This window comes from Chanodichthys erythropterus, chromosome 2 (assembly GCF_024489055.1).
Source record: "Chanodichthys erythropterus isolate Z2021 chromosome 2, ASM2448905v1, whole genome shotgun sequence".
Lineage (NCBI taxonomy): Eukaryota > Metazoa > Chordata > Actinopteri > Cypriniformes > Xenocyprididae > Chanodichthys > Chanodichthys erythropterus.
In genome coordinates, this window is record NC_090222.1 from 34,736,379 (window position 1) to 34,757,715 (window position 21,337).

General features: G+C 37.9%; 1 protein-coding gene across 2 annotated transcripts in view; it reads left to right on the forward strand.

Moving 5' to 3' along the window:
* otud7b (OTU deubiquitinase 7B) overlaps positions 1 to 19,667 on the forward strand; it is a 32,836-nt gene extending 13,169 nt beyond the window's left edge. The window contains exons 2-13 of one of the 2 annotated variants that reach the window (XM_067410785.1): positions 1,585 to 1,774; positions 4,938 to 5,116; positions 6,884 to 7,054; positions 7,291 to 7,518; positions 8,478 to 8,579; positions 8,941 to 9,068; positions 9,654 to 9,760; positions 9,867 to 9,994; positions 10,864 to 11,013; positions 11,304 to 11,418; positions 12,262 to 12,346; positions 13,036 to 19,667. In XM_067410785.1, coding sequence (XP_067266886.1) covers positions 5,032 to 5,116; positions 6,884 to 7,054; positions 7,291 to 7,518; positions 8,478 to 8,579; positions 8,941 to 9,068; positions 9,654 to 9,760; positions 9,867 to 9,994; positions 10,864 to 11,013; positions 11,304 to 11,418; positions 12,262 to 12,346; positions 13,036 to 14,487 — 2,751 coding nt within the window. In that variant the 5' untranslated portion in view covers positions 1,585 to 1,774; positions 4,938 to 5,031 and the 3' untranslated portion in view covers positions 14,488 to 19,667. The remainder of the gene's footprint in view (positions 1 to 1,584; positions 1,775 to 4,937; positions 5,117 to 6,883; positions 7,055 to 7,290; positions 7,519 to 8,477; positions 8,580 to 8,940; positions 9,069 to 9,653; positions 9,761 to 9,866; positions 9,995 to 10,863; positions 11,014 to 11,303; positions 11,419 to 12,261; positions 12,347 to 13,035) is intronic. The other variant, XM_067410786.1, reaches the window with a different exon arrangement.
* Positions 19,668 to 21,337: the final 1,670 nt, after the last annotated feature.

Here is a 21,337-nt window from a genome sequence, read left to right on the forward strand (position 1 = left end):
AATATTTAAAATGTATATAAGTTAGGTTGGTCATTTTTGGTGTCATTACCTTATTTATTAAAGGATTAGTTCACTTTCAAATGAAAATTAGCTTTACTCACCCTCAAGCTATCATATGTGTATATGACTTTCTTCTTTCTGATGATCAAAATCGGCGATATATTAATAAATATCCTGACACATCCGAGCTGTAGAATGGAACTGAGCGGGATTAACAAGTATGAAGCTGAAGAAGGTGCCTGTTCCATCCATATCCAACCATCATAAACATATTCCACATGGCTCCAGGGGGATAATAAAGGCCTTCTGAAGCGAAGCAATGCGTTTGTGTAAAAAAAAACAAAAAAAAAAACAACAACTTTATATTATATTATATTATATTATATTATATTATATTATATTATATTATATTATATTATATTATATTATATTATATTATATTATATTATATTATATTATATTATATTATATTATATTATATTATATTATATTTAACAAGTTACAAAGTAAAATATCTAGCTTCCAGCAGACCGCCTTCCATATTCTACTTATGAAGAAAGTGTAAAACTCTCACATTTCAAAAAGCTTATACTAAGTCCTATGCCTTCCCTTTTCAACTTATGGAAAAAGCTTAACTGATGCAACACCAGTTCCGTCTCTTTTATAATTTGAATACAGAAGATGGTCTGGCGGAGGCTAGATATTTTACTTCATAACTTGTTAAATATGGATATTTTTTCACACAAACGCATCGCTTTGCTTCAGAAGGCCTTTATTAACCCCCCAGAGCCGTGTGGATTAGGTTCATGATGGATGAAACAGTTTTCTGTAAAACAGGCTTATTTATTTATTTTAAAAATACCATAAAATACCTTGATCTATATTAACTAGCTAGATGATGCGATCTTGGTTCCACACTTACACTCGCACAATTCACAACGACAGTGCTCAGTAAGTTACAGAAATCCAAATGCATAAAATCACATGAAAAAGCACATGATCACTGAACACAAGTAACAATGCAGCTCTGGCCTGAGTGACAGTTCCATCAACTGCCCAGAACTCTCTCTCTCACTGACCTGGGGTCATCCTTATTGTTGAGCCCGGATGCTTCTTTATAAGGGAGCAAGGGTTACAAGCGTTTTTGTTATTTCCATAAACTCATGCAAATCTTTGTTGTTAGTTTAACCAGTACACAGTCATCAGTCATATAGGTTAGAGGGCTAGAGTCAGTATAGTGCACAGAGCAAACACAACCGCGTTGACCTCTGCTTGTGTGTGTCTCTGTTTCAGTGATCCTGCTATCTTGAAGCACCCACGTGTTGGCAGCAATGCACATTATGTAACAGACAAAAGCCTGGCTAGCCAATACAGAAAAATCTGTTGGGTGCTGTCTGTTTACAATCCATCACCTAGGTGTCTCTGGCAAAACCCGAATGCCATAATGATGCTACGCATGTGACGTTGAGATATCATCCAAATTGCCTATAAGCTGACTCTGTAAACATGCCAGTAGCCTTTTGTTAGTCATCTCTCCCTCAATAACCTGAGATGTTAAGTTAACTTTCACTTTCTGTTTTTCAGGTTTTCATGCACAACATCTGTCTCTGACCATTTTGCTTGTTGGATGGTTCTCAGAGCCTGGCTGCTGAGAGATGGGCTGTTGACCTTGTCCTGGGGGCCCAGACCTCTGAAACTGCTGTCCTGTTGTGTTTTTTTTTTTTTGTGTTAGAAGAGGCTGACTCACTCTAACTCATGTTATGAAAGATGTCAGGTGAGTGTGAAGCAAGCTTTATGCTACTGAATCATTCAGGGTTTTATTTAGCGCTTCATATTTCCTTTGAACTTTGACAGGAACTGTTTTGAGTCACTAATCTTATCCCCACCCAGTGGATTATTCTGATTAGCTGCTCTGGGCATCTTTACATGCCTAGAAATGAGCAGATAGGTTCTAGATTCAACCTATTCCCTTATTTTTGCTGTTACTTTTTCTCTAGTCACTCTGCTATAGTTTCCAAACAAAGTCAAAGCAAGAGAGAAAGCAGCTTCCTCGCTGAAAAGGCCCTTTATGTCCGTCAGTGGCACAGCAAGCTGCCTGGGTTTTTTTTTGTTGGGCAGAGAGATGGGGAGGGCCCAGTAAGGAATTATGAGTCATGGGCATTATATTGAAAAGTTTGAGTCAGAGCTTTAAAGGAGGTGACGGCAGCACTGACAGGATGTACCATTACACCAGGGAGGGGTGATTTAAATTTAAACTTAAACCTAAACTGACTGCATAATGTTGTCATCTATATGTGACGACTCTGTTAGCAAACCCATAAAGTGTGATAAGCAGCAACTAATCACTGACTTGATTTTCATTGTCCTCTTGACAAGATGCAATCTGTCATCCATAAAGCTTTGTCTAACCTTGTTTCAACAGTCTTTTAAAATTCTTCATAATTGTGCAACTGCATGAATGAGGCATTATGGATAGCAGGGCTACACGAAATTCAAGGCATGTTTAAATAATGTGATATTCGATATGCAATTAAAAAATCAATAAAAATACATGTAACCATATTTAAATGTTTTGATGAAACATTTAAATATGGTTAAAATTAGTTTGTTTTTGTTTTTTTATCAGATTTTGAAGATTGGTGCTAGACAAAAAAACTGCGCAAACAGAAAGTGAAAGACACAAAAACAAACATTACTGAATAATGTACACTACGCAATTGTCTAACCTTGGGTGTTAATATGAACATTAACAACAATTTGGGACAAATATAATGTAATTTAATGGAAAACAATGTAAGTGGTGCTTTACCCAGTTTATTCTCTGCTATCTGAATCACCATTAATGTAACAATTTTGAAGTATTAAAGGATTAGTTCACTTCAGAATGAAAATTTCCTGATAATTTACTCACCCTCGTCATCCAAGATGTTTGTCTTTTTCTTCAGTCGAAAAGAAATTAAGGTTTTTGAGGAAAGCGTTCCAGGATTTTTCTCCATATAGTGGACTTCACTGGGGTTCAAAGGGTTGAAGGTCCAAATGTCAGTTTCAGTGCAGCTTCAAAGGGCTCCACATGATCCCAGATGAGGAATAAAGGTCTTATCTAGCGAAACGATCGGCCATTTAAAAATAAATAAAATAAAAATTGATACACTTTCTAATCACAAATGCTCGTCTTGCACCGCTGTGATGCACCACGCGTTATGTAATCATGTTGGAAAGGTCACGCGTGACGTAGGCGAAAGTACTGATCCAGTGTCTACAAAGCGAACGTGCAAAGATTAAGTCAAACACTCTTTACAAAAAAGGTAAAACAACAGATGTCAGACAAGTTTGAATTTGGAGGAGAAAATGAGACCATGGTACTTCCACCTACATCATGCGTGACCTTTCCAACGTGATTACATACTGTGTGGCGCATCGCAAAACTAGTGGAAGACGAGCATTTGTGGGTAAAAAGTATATTTTTGTTTTGTTTTTTAGAAAATGACCGATCGTTTTGCTAGAAAAGACTCTTATTCCTCATCTGGGATCATGTAGAGCCCTTTGAAGCTGCAGTGAAACTGCAATTTGGACCTTCAACCTGTTGAACCCCAGTGTAGTCCATTTATATGGAGAAAAATCCTGGAATGTTTTCCTCAAAAACCTTCATTTCTTTTTGACTGGAGAAAGAAAGACATGAACATCTTGGGTGACATGGGGGTGAGTCAATTATCAGGAAATTTTCATTTTGAAGTGAACTAATCCTTTAAAGAATCATGGTGGGTAAAAAAAATGGTGTTTGTTATACCAAGTTGTAATTGTGAATATTGACTGTACAATTTAGCCTGTGTTTGTTTTGTGTACTGTTGATAAGGAATAGCTATAAAGCTTGCTAGAAAATACTACTCACTTAGCCAGTTTATGAGGCAGCACACTTGTGTGACACAACTAAATTCCCCATCATTATCTATGTATCATTCTTGTGCTGACACAGAGAAAGCATCAATTACAGACATAATTTGCTTGTCTTTGAGTTGCATTTTAAACCAAAAAAAGCTTCCTGCCTTTGAAAAAGTACAAAAGAGAGACCTAAACAAAATTGCTTTTTATTCAGACCAAAATCACTTCAACGCACATGTTTGTAATTATGACTTGCAAACTCACAAGTAGAAACTTCTCACAAAGTCAAGGAGGATCAAGAACTATGTATAAACAATGTATAAAGCTGATTGGTACAAAATTGGTTAGGGCTCAATGATATGAATGAAAATGAATTTTTTTTTTTTTAAATTATGCACACTACCCAATTTTTTATTTTTTTTTTAAACGCAAATTTAATTTTTTTTTTATGTTTGTGAAAGATGACTCTTAATCAAATACAGTAAAAACAGTAATACTGAAATATTATTACAATTTAAAATAACTTTTCTATTTTAATACATTTTAAAATGTAATTTAAATGTAATGAATTTTCAGCTTCATTACTCCAGTCTTCAGTGGCACATGATCCTTCAGAAATCATTCTGATACGCTGATTTGCTGCTCAAGAAGCATTTATTATTATTATTATTATTATTATTATTATTATTAATGTTTAAAACGGTTGTGCTGTTGAAACCATGGTGCTTTTTTTTTCTTCTTCTTCAGAAATCTTTGAATATGGGGGGTAGTAATTGAATTCCTTAATTTTTCAGTTAATGAAGGAACATAATTTGGAACTTTGAAATGCACCTAAAACAGCTGTATCATACTAGCCGCCTTTCAAATGAATTGCACATTCTCTGTAATGCAAACTGAAGCGTTCAGCTGAGCTCCACAGCAGAGGTCACAGGAATGGCATGTGACTGCTGGAGTCAACAGATCTCTGGTAATGTGCACCAATATGATGCAGCGAGCCAAAGCTTGAGCATGGCCTCACTAAGGATCGCTTCTATCTGTTTTCCTCTCTTGCTCTTTAGGTGTGGCCGTAATGGTGATTTTGCTGTGAGGGAGAATTGCTCTCCAGTCTTTTCTCTCCTGATGTCCCCTTCTGCACTGTAAATTCATGATCACATGACTTTGGATATGGACGCAGTCCTGTCCGACTTTGTCCGTTCTACTGGAGCTGAACCAGGACTGGCCAGAGACCTGCTGGAGGGTGAGCCAAAACCATCCTGCTCCCCATTACCCCCTCTTCAGCGTTGATTCTTTGATTTTTTTTGATCCAATAAGATGTCAGTCTTTTAGTAGAGATGATGGATGGGGTGGGTGGCATGAACAAAATCTTATATTGCTAACTGTATGAATACTGCTACATCACTTTATCTATAACACTAAATAAAAAAAACAACCCAAAATGTTTAAATATTACATAACCATTTAGTAATGTAACTTTCTTTTTGATAATCTAATGAATTTAAATGGAAAGTCATCTCTAATTGTTTTCTTTTTATTTGATGCAAGCTAAATTATAAGATATTTAATTTAAGTATGACATAACTGCAAAAACGTATTCATATTATGTAACCCTTGAATTATAAACAAGACTCAAAACTATATTATAAACCCGATAGTTACGACTCTGATTAATTCTGTTTGAGTGACCTGTGTAGAATTCAATATGGCAGCTATCCTGACTAAGGTCTTTATGATTAACTGACTACAGGAGGGCAAAAAAAAAAAAAAAAACAGTGGCATAAGCATCTATATGAACGTGCAGTAAAACCTTAAAGGTGCCCTCGAATGAAAAATTGAATTTATCTTGGCATAGTCAAATAACAAGAGTTCAGTACATGGAAATGACATACAATGAGTCTGAAACTCCATTGTTTCCTCCTTCTTATATAAATCTCATTTGTTTAAAAGACCTCTGAAGAACAGGTGAATCTCAACATTACACCGACTGTTACGTAACAGTTGGGATCATTAATATGTATGACTCCAGTATTTGCATATGCCAGCCCATGTTCCCAACATTATGAAAGGCATTACACAAGGGCAGCCAGTATTAACGTCTGGATGTGCACAGGTGAATCAACAGACTAGGTAAGATGGAGCAATAATAACTGACATGATCCATGATATCATGATATTTTTAGTGATATTTGTAAATTGTCTTTCTAAATGTTTCATTAGCATGTTGCTAATGTACTGTTAAATGTGGTTAAAGTTACCATCGTTTCTTACTGTATTCACAGAGACAAGAGCCGTCGCTATTTTCATTATTGAACACTTGCAGTCTGTATAATTCATAAACACAACTTCATTCTTTATAAATCTCTCCAACAGTGTAGCATTAGCCGTTAGCCACGGAGCACAGCCTCAAATTCATTCAGAATCAAATGTAAACAATATAACAGTATACAATACTCACATAATCCGACGCATGTATGCCGCATGCATGACGAACACTTTGTAAAGATCCATTTGAGGGTTATATTAGTTGTGTAAACTTTGTTTATGCACTGTTCAAGGCAAGCGCGAGCTCTGTGGGCGTGGAGCAGGAGAATTAAAGGGCCAGTAGCCCTGAATGGGCTCATTTATAATGATGCCCCAAAATAGGCAGTTAAAAAAAATTTATTAAAAAAAATCTATGGGGTATTTTGAGCTGAAACTTCACAGACACATTCAGGGGACACCTAAGACTTATATTACATCTTTTTAAAAAAAGTTCTAGGGCACCTTTAACAAACCCAGCGCATGTTGCTAGCAACACTGCAGATAGGAGAATGAATTTAAATATACATAGTTCTGCAGTATGCACGCTTTACAGTCAGTACAGACCAATATTTACTCAAGCTACTGCAGGGGAATTTGTCATTGACCTTCGCTGCACCTAACAAATGTCAGGTTAATATTTAAACTCCTTAGCAGAAGTGCAGTGGAACTATGACCTCTTATTTTCTTGCACACTTCATCCTCACAGGAAAGAATTGGGACCTCTCAGCTGCGCTGAGTGATTTTGAGCAGCTGAGACAAGTGCACGCTGGGAACCTGTCATGCACCCTTGCTGAGGAGAGAGAGTACCCCTCCATCGAGAAAGAGATGGCACGAACGGGGCGGTCCCTTTTGTATCGCCAAGATGAGGTTGTGCAAGGTATGAAAAGCACTTGAAAGCCTCTCTGCATGGCATGGCCTCAGTTCTCAAATGGTGTTTCATAATTTATGTAAATGATTTACTCTGATCATGACACTAGTTGCATATGGTGTCATTTCTAAGCCCTTCCCACTCTCACCTGACTAGCATTGTTTTTCGAATGATAAGAATAGGTTACCAGTGTCTAGTGTCATACTCTCAAGTATACGCAGTAATCTGAACATGTATCATGGCAGCAGCCACGGAGAAGCGACTGTCAAGGGGGATCTCTCACGCCAGCTCCACCATCGTCTCTCTGGCCCGCTCGCACGTGTCCAGTACGGGCGGCAGCAACGAGCCGCTTCTGGACACTCCTCTCTGCACCTTCCAGTTGCCTGACCTCACCGTCTACAGAGACGACTTCCGCGGCTTCATCGAGAGAGACCTCATTGAGCAGTCTATGATGGTGGCGTTGGAGCATGCGGGTTAGTCATTTTATTTCAAGAATCTCTCCTCTGACAGATGAACCAAATATTTTTATATTCTGAGTTTTATAGTCAGACATTTCTAACATAACATTTCAGTTAGCTGCATTATTCTCTACTGTCTATATAAGCATACAGACTAAACCGTAACCTCATAAGTTACTGATTTGAAATGCCCTACATAGACAGAAACGCCATGTCATACATATACTGTTCTTTGTGACGCACACAGGAGTTTGCCATTAGAATGATACTCTAATAAGCCCAAAGAGACACAGAACACACAAATTGGTAATGGTAAAATAGTATATAATATAATATAATATAATATAATATAATATAATATAATATAATATAATATAATATAATATAATATAATATAATATAATATAATATAATATAATATAATATAATATAATAGTAAAAATAGTTTTTTTTTAATTATATTTAACTATTTTTATTGATAGTTGAATTATGAATAAAGAATATTTATGATTTATATTTCACTTGGTTCACCATCGCCCTTCCAGTGTTGCTCACTGGTTTATGGAAATTTCCGATACTCTTCTTTTAAAATAAGTATTTACTTTGTGACCATTAAAAAAAAAGTATTTTCTATATACTATGGATGTGTGTACTATAAATGTAATCTGGATATACTACATTCGTCATGTTGTCATTGTCATGTGTCTGTTCATCAGTTGCATCATTTCACTGCTAATCAAAAATCCCCTCCCGTGGCCTCATGGGATAGTAAAGTGTCATTGGATGAGTACTTGCCAGAAATGGGTCATCTGCGAGTACTTTTTGCCTACTGTTTTATGAATAATGTGAATTGCAATTTTATTCACATAGTTTTTTTTGCCTACTGTATAGTAGGAAAGTATAGCCATAGAAGGATTTTTAAGAAGTATCATAGTGTCTGTTGCCAAAAATTTGAGAAATTTGTTTTTCAACAGGACGATTGAACTGGTGGACTCGTTTGGGCACTGGCTGTCAGAGTTTATTACCTCTGGCTACTAGTGGTGATGGGAATTGCTTGTTACACGCAGCCTCGCTGGGTAAGTGTTCAAACTGACTTCTGACCTGCAAGTAATCCGCACAGTACAGATGAGTTTTTATACAAGTTTATATGTATTCATTTCAGCTTTCTGTTGGTGTTACATTTAGCTAAAGGTTTACAGACTTAAAGATGATTTATTTTTCCTGTGAACTAATGTGTTGTTGAAAATAGATGCTGGTTGATATATCTTATTGGAGTGGCAGATAGATTTCCATGCAGGCGCTTTTAGTGTAAACGCTAACAATTGTGTCCAAAACAACAGTAAAAGGAATGCATACTCGCCTAGAAACCACTGCCAGATGAAATCTTAAGTTATTCATTCAGTAATTATGTTTAAAACATTGAATATTATAATGTAGGTATGTGGGGCTTCCATGATCGAGACTTGATGCTGCGGAAGTCTCTCTATGCACTGATGGATCATGGTCAGGAGAGGGAAGCTTTAAAGCGAAGGTGGAGATGGCAACAAACCATGCAGAACAAAGAGGTTAGAGCACTTTATCTTTTGGTTCATTATTTTGTACAAAGAGATTGCAGCAGATAACACTAATCAATTTGGTATCAGGGTTCTTAATTAAAATACACACTACCGTTCAAAATTTTTTTTTTTTTTAAGAAATTAATACTTTTATTCAGCAATCAAATTAAGTTGATCAAAAGTGACAGAAAAGACATATTTAATGTCTTAAATTGTTCTTTTGAACTTTCTACTGCAAAAACTTATCACAGTTTCCACAAAAACATTAAGCAACATAACTGTTTACAACATTGATAACATTTTTTTTTTTAGCAGCATATCAGCATATTAGAATGTTTTTTTTTTTTTTTAAATCGTGTGCTATATTACACGGCATGAAAGGTAATATTCAAATATGCATAATGGGGCACTTCAAATTATACAAATATTTCAGTATTACTGTTTTCACTATATTTGATTATATTAATGCAGCATTGTTGAGCATAAGAGATTTCTAACAAAAACATTAAAAAGTCTTAGAGACCAAACTTTTCAATGGTAGTGTAATTAGGAAAATTTTAGCCTAATTATGTTTGTTTGTGAATTTGGATGCAGTCGGGACTGGTTTACACAGAGGAAGAGTGGCAGAGAGAGTGGAATGAGTTGTTGAAACTGGCATCTAGTGAACCCAGGATACACTACAACACCAACGGCAGCAACGGGTGTGTTGATTTCATCTAATTTCATTTTCTAGATTGAGTTAAGTTGTTAACAGAGGTTTTTTTTGAGTGTTATGCACATGCTGTGAGTGTGTTTTGTGTCCCACAGTGCCGAGTCACAGGAGGAGCCGGTATACGAGAGCCTGGAGGAGTTTCATGTGTTCGTTCTTGCTCACGTGCTCCGCAGGCCAATAGTGGTGGTGGCTGACACCATGCTGCGGGACTCTGGGGGAGAAGGTAAATAATGGCAGAATGTTCACTTTCCCTTTAAAGGGATAGTTAACCCAAACATGAAAATTCTGTTATCATTTACTCACCCTCAAGTAGTTCCAAACCTGTATGAGTTTCTTTCTTCTGCTGAACACAAAACAAGATATTTTGAAGAGTGTCGGTAACCAACCAGTTGATAGACCAAACGGTTAACCAAACAGGTGATGGCCCCTATTGACTTCCATAGTAGCCCCTATTGACTTCCATTTGTTTTTCATACTGTGGAAGTCAATGGGGTCCATCAACCATTTGATTACCCATATTCTTCAAAATATCTTCTTTTGTGTTCAGCAGAAGAAAGAAATTCATACAGGTTTTGAACAACTTGTGAGTAAATGATGACAGAATTTTCATTTTTGGGTGAACTATCCCTTTAATGAAGGTAGTTTGACGTACTTTGAGATACTCTAACATTCACAATGCAAAAATCCCTCCCTTGTCTATTGAAGCTAAGCAAAATGACTCCATCAGAAATCTTCATGGTTATAATGTAACCCTGGGCATATTAGCATATGACTATAGCATAATTTCATGTTTGTGTAAAACTAAATTATGACATAATATAAGTTGACTTTAAGGGGAAAAAAATAAAGAAGCATAAATGTTGACTATGTCCCTTTTTAAATAAGGAATTTTCTATTTGTCCTTCCATGTTTTATAAACTGGAAGCTTGTGATTCTGAGTTTTTTCTCAGAATTGTGAGTTTATATCTTGCAAAAAAAAAAAAATGTTAGAATTGTGAGATAAAAAGTTGCTATGACCTATTATTTTGGAAACAAGCTTCCATAATAAACAAAGCATATCTCAGGATTTTCTCTTTTTTGTCACTTGCTTAGCTTTCGCACCAATCCCATTTGGAGGGATTTACCTGCCTCTGGAAGTACCAGCCAACAAGTGTCACCGCTCTCCTCTCGTTTTGGCGTATGACCAGGCCCATTTCTCTGCCTTGGTCTCAATGGAGCAGAAGGACAGTTCCAAAGAACAAGGTAAGGAGTGGGTTATATGTAGCAAATGGTGCATGCACTGTGCTGTTCTTGCCTGATAAACCAGTTTTGCCAAGCAAGACAGAACAAAAACTGCAATAATTTATGCTTGCCAGAAAGTCTTTATCCACTTTATGCAGCTTGTTTCTTCAAAGGTCTTTAGGGCTGTAGTCTTAAGAGTTCAGTTAAATACTACATTATGTTTGTAAATAAGTATAAATAAGTTGGGAAGTAGTGTAATTCAGAAAGGCACTGACCATTTGTTACCTTTTGTTTGTTAAAAACTTCTACAGTGGTGATCCCTCTGACAGACTCGGATCATAAGATGCTGCCTTTGCACTTTGCTGTGGATCCTGGAGAAGACTGGGAATGGGGCAAAGATGACAATGACAATGTGATGCTAGCAAGGTAGACATTACATTACATGTTGTTTGGAAAAAGCCCCTGCACATGCATGTAGTTACACTCAATGGACAACATTTCTGATATGCTGTCTGTTACCACAGACAATAATTTAAACAAGCATAAAATATTTACAGTAAAGAACTTGCATGTCAAGTCTGAAGCGAAAGATTCACATTTTTGTGTCAAAGTAATTTATCCATGCAATTTATGTGTGTTTATACAAACTGAGGGATGAGTTGAAATAATTTCCTTTGGTAATAAACAGCATGTCACAGATGCCATCCATAGATTTTTACTTCTTTTAAATGTGGAACAATCTTGAAATTGCTGTGTGTTGCACATATACCAAATTTGTTCAGAAAAATGTTTTCAAAGTATTCAGGTTATTTTGACTATGCAGTGCCAAATGACTCAGCTGTGACTTATTTACAGCAGAGTTCAGTAATGTCTGACTATAATGAAGGCTTTAGCTCTGTGGAGCCTGTTGGAACTGTTGGACAATACTCAAGATTAGCAACTCTTGTTCTTTAATGCAGATTATCACTAAATTCTTGCTATGAATGGAACACAGAAAGGCACCCAAATAGCTCAGGGTTGCACCTGTAGTTCCCACTTATTCCCACAGTTTTCACATTTGTCACTATTTGATATACTAGTTTAAAATATTTCACTTGAATATCTCTTTAAACACTTCTTTAAATATTTTTAAATATTATTTATGTATGCATTTTTCATGAAACGTGCTCATTCTTTTACTTTTTTTACATGTTTGTTATCATCCAAGGCGTTTGAATACCACTTATAAGTGAATATCAGCACTCTGACCTGCATATTGTTTGGTTTCAGTGTAACCTTATCTCTGGAGGCCAAGCTCCATCTGCTACACAGCTACATGACTGTCACCTGGCTTCCTCTACCCTGTGAAGTACAGGTGAGCTTCTCGCTTTGTTTGCCATGCTAAGAATAATTTAACTGGTTTAGTTTAAACTGTCAACCCAAAACCTTTGGTAAATTCTCTACTCTGACAACAAAAAAAAGTACATCCAAAGCATTGTTATTTGTAGCACTGGGGGAAAAAAAAATAATAATAAATATATATAATATATATATATATATATATATATATATATATATATATATATATATATATATATATATATATATATATATATATAATATATAAATGATGACAGTGGTTTTTGCTGATTCTTTGTTCTAAAAGATATTGAAAATTTTACACGCATACCAAAATATTTGAAAATGATTTTCCCTTATTTTAACACTTTTTATACATGTATTATTTTACTATTGTATTGTATTATTATATATGTTAAAATAAGTTAAAAGTCATTAAAAAAACATGAAAGCAAAATGTAAACTAAATAGTTTTTCCTATACTTACATGCACCCACACCCGCATACACATATTTATTATATATATACACACACACATAGGTGGTCTTCAAATATTGTGTTTATATAGTAGGGGGCCTTCAGGTCATAATTGTTAATTAAAAAAGCCTAATTAAAAAGTCATCTTGTAACTTGTCATTCAGATTTTGCACTGTGCTCGTTATTTGTATTCCAGCTAAAAAAATTTTTTGTTTGCATCCACAACAGGCCCCACTGGCCCAGCCAGAGTCACCTACAGCATCTGCAGGAGAAGATGCCCGCACCCCTCAAGACTCTGGAGAGTCAGATAAGGAGTCCGTCAGCAGCAGTTCCAACGGCAATGGGGACAGCAGTACTACTGGAACCAGTGGGACAACAGGCAAAACAAGTGGTGGATCTTCCAGCTCCTCTAGCTCATCCAGTAACAGTTCAGCAGGGACAACTGGCACAATTGGAAAGGAGAAGGGGAAGAAAGACAAAGAAAAGGATAAGGACAAGAAACGTGCAGATTCCGTTGCCAACAAGCTGGGTAGCTTTGGCAAGAGCCTGGGCAGTAAGCTGAAGAAGAATGTGGGAGGCCTGATGACGGGGAAGAACGCAAGTGGAAGTGGTGGCAAACAAGAGGGTCAGGAGAAGAAGAAAGGCTCTCTGAGAGGTCGTAAGGGCAGTAAGGACAGCTCTCCCTCCATTCAAACTGGCTCCGAGGACTCTGGGAAAGGTTCACCCTCCTCGATAAGCGAACGGCAAAATGGAAGCTACTCTTCGGACAGTGACCCTTTTAAGTACAGCTCTGATGTGAAAGTGAGTCTTAGCATCCTCCGATCTGCTATGCAAGGTGAACGGAAATACATCTTTGCTGCGCTACTCACTACCAGCAACCGTCAGCCGTTCCAAGAGGAGATGATCCAACGCTACCTGATGGATGCCGAGGAGCGCTTCCATGCCGAACAGGAACAGAGGAGGGAAGCTGAACGGAAAGCAGCAGGAGGTCTTACAACTACTAGTGGATCCCAACTGAAAAAGGAAGGGCCTGAGCTGAGTTATAGAGGTTTTGAGAGCAAAGAGGAAATTACTGATAACTCACCTCCTACTTTTAACGCATTGAAGTCGACTTCTTTCAGCCCGGTGATGTACTCGGGTGTGGTCCCAATCCCAAGGCCCACCTTCATTGATCATTCTCCTACCCCAATTGCACAGCATCTTCATATGCATGGTTACATAGATACACGGCGGCAGCTGGCAGGAGGTTCTCCGTCTTCTTACCCAGGCCTACCATCCTATGCCACCTTGCCCCGGCACTGCCCCCTAGCACAGGGCCCGCCCCATTCCCAGTACCACCCACCTTCCACCAGTTTGGGCAGCCCATCCCGTATCATCACCCCCTGCCTGGCGTCTTTTTCCCAAGAGCATGACCCAACTGACTACCCAACCGAACCTATCGGAGGCTACACAAATGGCTTGCGGGACTTGCGCTCGACTTTGGACAGTCGAAATGGGCCGATGCCTGTGAGGCATTACTCCTTGGGCAGTGCGGGTGGCCTTGCAAACCTGCAGTCCAGCAAATGCCGAACGCCTACCTGCAATTACTACGGCCACCCCGAGACGGGCAATTACTGCTCGTACTGTTACAGAGAGGAGCTGAAGAGACGGGAAACCGAGCCGGCCATCCACAGGTTTTGAATGGACAAATCTCTGTTCTGTTTTTCTCCTATAGGACTCATTGGAGCCCAACGTGTGAGCCACATCATATCCTGTTTGTGTGGATCTTGCTTTAAGACATAAGATCGGCCTTTCTGAACCAGGTTACTGAGACTCTGTGTCCACAATTAATGGGCATTGTGGAAATGGGACTGCTGTTGTGTTACATTTGCTGTGGCTCATAGGCAGGAGCTTTAAGCTCCTCCCACATTTGCTTGATGTGGTCATCCTCTTACTTGTCTCCTTGTCTCCTCCTAGTGGCGAGAATGTAGAACAAAGGCAATAGACATTGGAACACAACATGCTATGTTGCATCACATGGACATGCCGCGTACCCCAAAATACACATTAAGCACAACCAGAAAATGCGTATTTATATTAGCTACAGTTAATCAAGTTATATCAGATGCAATCAAAATAAGACTTGCCATATGGCAACAACACTCTGTTAACTTTGAGTGTTATCCACATTGGCCCATTTTACTGTAACGCTACATTACTTTAACTAGCACCCCTTTTAAAGCCATACCTAGTTGGCTTAAATTAGCTAATATGGTGCTTTCTCAATTCTAAGATGTTTAACTTATGGAACTGAACCTTGAAAGACAAAGGGTTCGTTTTAGGTCTTTACACATCCTCATTAAAAATTGCAGTAATTTACGTTCTATTAAGTGTTTCTAGAACATTTAAAAGTGCAAAACCTTTAAAAGTAGTGCAAAAGAAAAATCCCTTTCTCAAGGAAAGAAAATAGACATCATTTTTTAGAAATGGTACATCATGTGGTAGTATTCAAGTATTATGTTGGTTATATTAATAAATTAGTCCTAGGTACTTGCAGGTCAAAGGAGGCTGATGTTGAAAGCAATTTCTGACCTGTTCAAATGTTACTGCTGCACCAAATAAAATGGTGTTCCTTTTATGGTGTTAGGGTTATCGCATCAGCTTCCATTGAATTCACTGGACACAAGATTATTGATAGACGCAGTATCGCCCCCAGAGTAGTCGCTGCACCAAATCAAGCACTTTTCTAATGTCCAGAGGTTGTGCATGTGGGTTTTAGATGTGACAATGAATAGACTGTTATGTTGCTGTGCTTCTAGTCTGGCGGTTCGCTCCATTCTGGAGGCAGAGCTTGCGGTTCCACTCGTGTGGACTGCGGAGGTCAGGGTTCGGCTGTAGGTGCCACTGTGTTGTGCGCAAGCTCACTTGTTTCCTAGTTGCCTTTTCAGTCTTAGTTCAGTCCTCCCAGGAGGATTGTTGAACTGAATTTATACTTTTGTTTGGTTTTGGATTCACAGTGCTGATTATAGTGTTGTCAATATTTGTGGACGTAGGGAGATGCTAGCAGTTCTCTTAGTATCTGAACTATACGATGCACCGTGAGTTGAGATTTTGTGACAGAGGTTTTCAAAATCCTTTTACACTGTTAACAGACAGTACAGCCTCTGATCAAGCCAGCTAGTTGTAGAAGTCAGCCAGTAATGGAAAATGCTGCCAATTACTCACCCTTGCATGCCGTTTCAAACCCGTATGACTAGGAAATTGCCCTTTTCCATACAATGAAAGTACATGTGGAACATTTAACTTGTGTGGTATATATTTCAAGTATGTGAGTAATAGACCATAAGTCATTATTCACAGAAAATCTTGCCCTCTGCTCATGTACTGACAAATTTGATGTCAGTGATGACAAATGGCATGTGGTTCATGTGTGTCTTGTAACTAAGCATGACACACCAATGTGGATGTGTGAATGAGAGTTAGACAGCTACGTTGAACTGCAAATACGCACTCCGTTATCTCTGAATCTGGGTGTAGATTAGCCAAACCCATGTTACATGTTAGATCATAGTTGGGGAGATCCGTTTTTGCATAATTTTAATTGCAACATTTCAAATGTTTAGTTACACCATTGTGTACAGCACAGCACCACATTCAATTTCATTATATGGAAAAGGGCAGTCTGGACATGCTGCAAACTCGTGTTGTCAAAACTACCAACTTCAATACCAAGTCAGTACTGAAATTTAAAAAATGTGACTCTTTGAGCTCTGATTGGCCATTGTGTTCACGTGCTCAACATATATGTCTGTGATTGGCTACAATGATCAATGCATGTGAGCGTTTGAAAGCACACCGAAGTGTTTGAATTTGAGAGCAGGCGTGTTTGAAAGTAGGCGTCTAATACGGGACTGGTCCACTGGTAGACACCTACTTTCAAACGCTCCCGTGTGTATCTGTGTGAGCACTCGGTGAAGAGTGTCAAAGACGTCTATTTACAACATGTTTTTGAAGTGTTGATCATTGTAGCCAATCACAGACATATCTGATGAGCGTGTGAACACAGTGGCCAATCGGAGGTGTATAAGAATCCGCTCAACAGTGCTCAAAGCATCACATTTTTAGAATTTCAGCATCGAATTGGTATCGAAGTTGGTACTTTTGACATCTCATTTTGTGTTTGACAACAGAAAGAAAGTCATACAGGTTCAGAACGACATGAGAGGGAGTACGTTTCTGGCAGATTCTTTAATTTGGGGTGAACAATCCCTTTACCCTCTCATTGCTTGTGTGAAATGGGCTCTATAGTTCAGTAAGAGGATGTTGCTGATTTGATGTGGGTAAGTGTTTGTGTGCTGCAGATGTAGAGCTGGAGTCATAGCAAACCCCTTCTGCTTCTGAAACACTCAATACAAATGTAATCAGTCATATGCAAATATTTGTATAACTGTGTCAGCTCAAGGCACCTTGTTTCTCCAATGTTCCCACATTTGCATTACTGATTTGCACAATTAAAGGGTTAGTTCATCCAGAAATGAAATTGTCATTAATTACTCACCCTCATGTCGTTCCAAACCCAGTAAGACCTTCTTTCATCTTCGGAACACAAATTAAGATATTTTTGATGAAATCTGAGGGTTTCTGAAATGTCACTGCACCTTTTGAAGTCCAGAAAGGTACTAAAGACATCAATAAAATAGTCCATGTGACTACAGTGGTTCAACCTTAATGTTATGATGCGACAAAAATACTTTTGTGTGCAAAAACAAAACAAAAGTAATGTCTTTATTTAACAATTTCTTCTCTCCTCTGTCATTCTCCTACAATGTTGACATTGTATAGACGGTGCAGCTCTTCCAGGTTCTACGTCAAAATGCGACTTATTATTGGCCGGCTTTCGAGTCAGCATCACAGGCATGCGTCATGCTGCTCACATGTACAGCGTCGGCCAATACTAAACTGGCGTTTGGATGTAAACACGGAAGCGCTGCACTGCTTTCACTACATCAAGATCATAGGAGACTGACATAGAAGAGATGAAATTGTTGAATAAAGTTATTTTTGTTTATTTTTTGCACACAAAGTATTCTCGTCGTTTCATAACATTAAGGTTTAACCACTGTAGTCACATGGACTTTAAAACCTTTCTGGACCTCAAAAGGTGCAATGACGTTGCTGCCTATGTGTGGTTCAGAAACTATCAGATTTCTTCAAAAATATCTTTAATTTGTGTTTGGAACGACATGAAGGTGAGTAATTAATGACAGAAATTTCATTTTTGGGTGAACTCACCCTTTTTAAAAAAAAAATGCCAGGCTAGTATCCTAACAATTTCAACATACCCCGTTATATGGTATCTCCCATGGTTTTGAAGTGTAGATTAATTTAATTTTTTTTAAAGCACTAAATTTCCTAATATTGTCCAGCAAGATAAGAACATAGAGGGTTGATAGTTTCATTTTTTTTCTCCCCAAATGAGAGCTATTTTTGACACGTTATTCACTCATATAACCAATAGATGGCACACTTGTTTAGGTTTCGTTTTCATATGCCTCCCTAGTGACCTTTTGAGACTGGCTCACAATTTCAGTGTAAATAAGGGACAAAGTGTATGCTGCTGCTGCTGCTTTATGATTCAGAAAGTCTTTTTTTTTTTCTTCTTCTTCTTCTTCATTTGGTCAGGCACATTTGAATATAAAATGCAAGCAATTAAGTTTTTTTTTTTTTTTTTTTTTTTTTGGACTTATGTAAGGCATATACCATTTACCCAGATTCCCAGTCTGCTTAGTTGCAAAAAGGAATTCAGTGTGTGTGTGTGTGTGTGTGTGTGTGTGTGTGTGTGCGCGCGCGTCTGGTAAATTGTGCTTTTGCAAAGATATTGCAGCTTTAAGGCACAAACCAGAGGAAACTGTCAGTAAAATGACAGCTACTCTCTCCGTAGGAGTTTATGTTCTCCTTCTAATGTACTCGTAGTTTGCGTTTAACGGATCCATTTATTTGACAAATGGAAAGGTCATTCAGCCACCCCGAGCATTGGACTTCAATAAGAGTGCAAACATTTTTGTATTAAGAAATAAAAAAAAAAATGTATAAATACGTTCAAGTTATTTTTGTAAATCAAAAGCAGTTTTACAGTGTTTTTTAAAGATACGAATGTATGCTGTAGGACCGTACCCTGAGTTGAAGTCAGCTGATTTGGTGGTGAAGTCAGTATTCTGGTGCGTACGGCGCTGTCTGACAAAAGAAGCCTCTTAAATCAGAGAGTTTCTTGTGAACAAACTAATTTCTCCATCAGTGATCTGACAAGGTATGATTTGAAAATATATATTTGTAGTAAGATTTTTCAAAAGACTGGGATGTTTAGTTTCTGAAACTAGGATGTTCTTTCTTACATGGCTAGTTGTCAAACAGACGGGCCTCCTGAAGTTTCCTAATTTCTATTTTGAAGCGAATTATGCTACTTAATCACATTTTGAGTACATTTTTTAATGATGGTGGTGGCATCCACCATCAGATTTCACACACTAAATTCTCTTATTTAATACAGTGGGCTTTGTTTTGTTATGATGTAGCTTACTTACTATTTTTATATGGTATGTTTTCATGGATGTGACAGAGCTACAGTCATCAGCATTCTCGAATTTGCATGAGACTGAAACTGTTGCATGTACAGAACTGGCAGATGCAATTTATCTAATCATATTTGTGCATTACTTCTGGCTAATTGGGCAATTTGTGTTTGTTTTCAGCCGTTGTACCTTTCTCCTTGTTTGAGAGGTGACCCCAGGCTGTGTGACAGTGCAATCTAGGTGGAAAGAACATCTGATTTTTATGTTAGTTTTATTTTATTTTTATTTTCTTTTTGCACCGTTTTAATAAAATTCTCATTGTATTTAAACAGTTGTTTGTATTGATTTTATTTTCCACCCTCACTCTCTACATTTGAGTCTTTGTAATAACTTATTTTTGACACAAGCTTTCAGCTGCATTTACAAGGATCTGTAATGTAATGTAACTTCTGTTGATGTTCACGGTCAGGGACTATTTTTTTCTGGCAGAAGGAAGGCTTTTAGTGATTTTACTTCATGAAAGTTGCATTGATACATATTTGTGGCTTTAATATTTGTATTGTGTGGTAACCGTTTTATAAAAGTAATAACGTACTCGAGGCTAGTGCTGTATCGTGAATAAGTCACGGCTGAAGGGCATTGTTAGGCACGACACGTATTCACGATACAGCCTCTTGTACCTTATTGCTTACATACATACATACATACATACATACATACACATACCTGATTCCAAAAAAGTTGGGACACTGTACAAATTGTGAATAAAAAAAGAATGCAATCATTTACAAATCTAATAAACTTATATTTTATTCACAATAGAATATAGATAACATATCAAATGTTGAAAGTAAGACATTTTGAAATGTCATGCCAAAAATTGGCTCATTTTGGATTTCAAGAGAGCTACACATTCCAAAAAAGTTGGGACAGGTAGCAATAAGAGGCCGGAAAAGTTAAATGTACATATAAGGAACAGCTGGAGGACCAATTTGCAACTTATTAGGTCAATTGGCAACATGATTGGGTATAAAAAGAGCCTCTCAGAGTGGCAGTGTCTCTCAGAAGTCAAGATGGGCAGAGGATCACCAATTCCCCCAATGCTGCGGCGAAAAATAGTGGAGCAATATCAGAAAGGAGTTTCTCAGAGAAAAATTGCAAAGAGTTTGAAGTTATCATCTTCTACAGTGCATAATATCATCCAAAGATTCAGAGAATCTGGAACAATCTCTGTGCGTAAGGGTCAAGGCCGGAAAACCATACTGGATGCCCATGATCTTCGTGCCCTTAGACGGCACTGCATCACATACAGGAATGCTACTGTAATGGAAATCACAACATGGGCTCAGGAATACTTCCAGAAAACATTGTCGGTGAACACAATCCACCGTGCCATTCGCCGTTGCCGGCTAAAACTCTATAGGTCAAAAAAGAAGCCATATCTAAACATGATCCAGAAGCGCAGGTGTTTTCTCTGGGCCAAGGCTCATTTAAAATGGACTGTGGCAAAGTGGAAAACTGTTCTGTGGTCAGACGAATCAAAATTTGAAGATCTTTTTGGAAAACTGGGACGCCATCCGGACTAAAGAGGAGCCTGCATCTCTGATGGTATGGGGTTGCATGAGTGCGTGAGGCATGGGCAGCTTACACATCTGGAAAGGCACCATCAATGCTGAAATGTATATCCAAGTTCTAGAACAACATATGCTCCCATCTAGACGTCATCTGTTTCAGGGAAGACCTTGCATTTTCCAACATGACAATGCCAGACCACATACTGCATCAATTAGAACATAATGGCTGCGTAGAAGAAGGATCCGGGTACTGAAATTACCAGCCTGCAGTCCAGATCATTCACCCATAGAAAACATTTGGCGCATCATAAAGTTGAGCAACTAGAAGCCTGTATTAGACAAGAATGGGACAACATTCCTATTCCTAAACTTGAGCATCTTGTCTCCTCAGTCCCCAGACATTTGCAG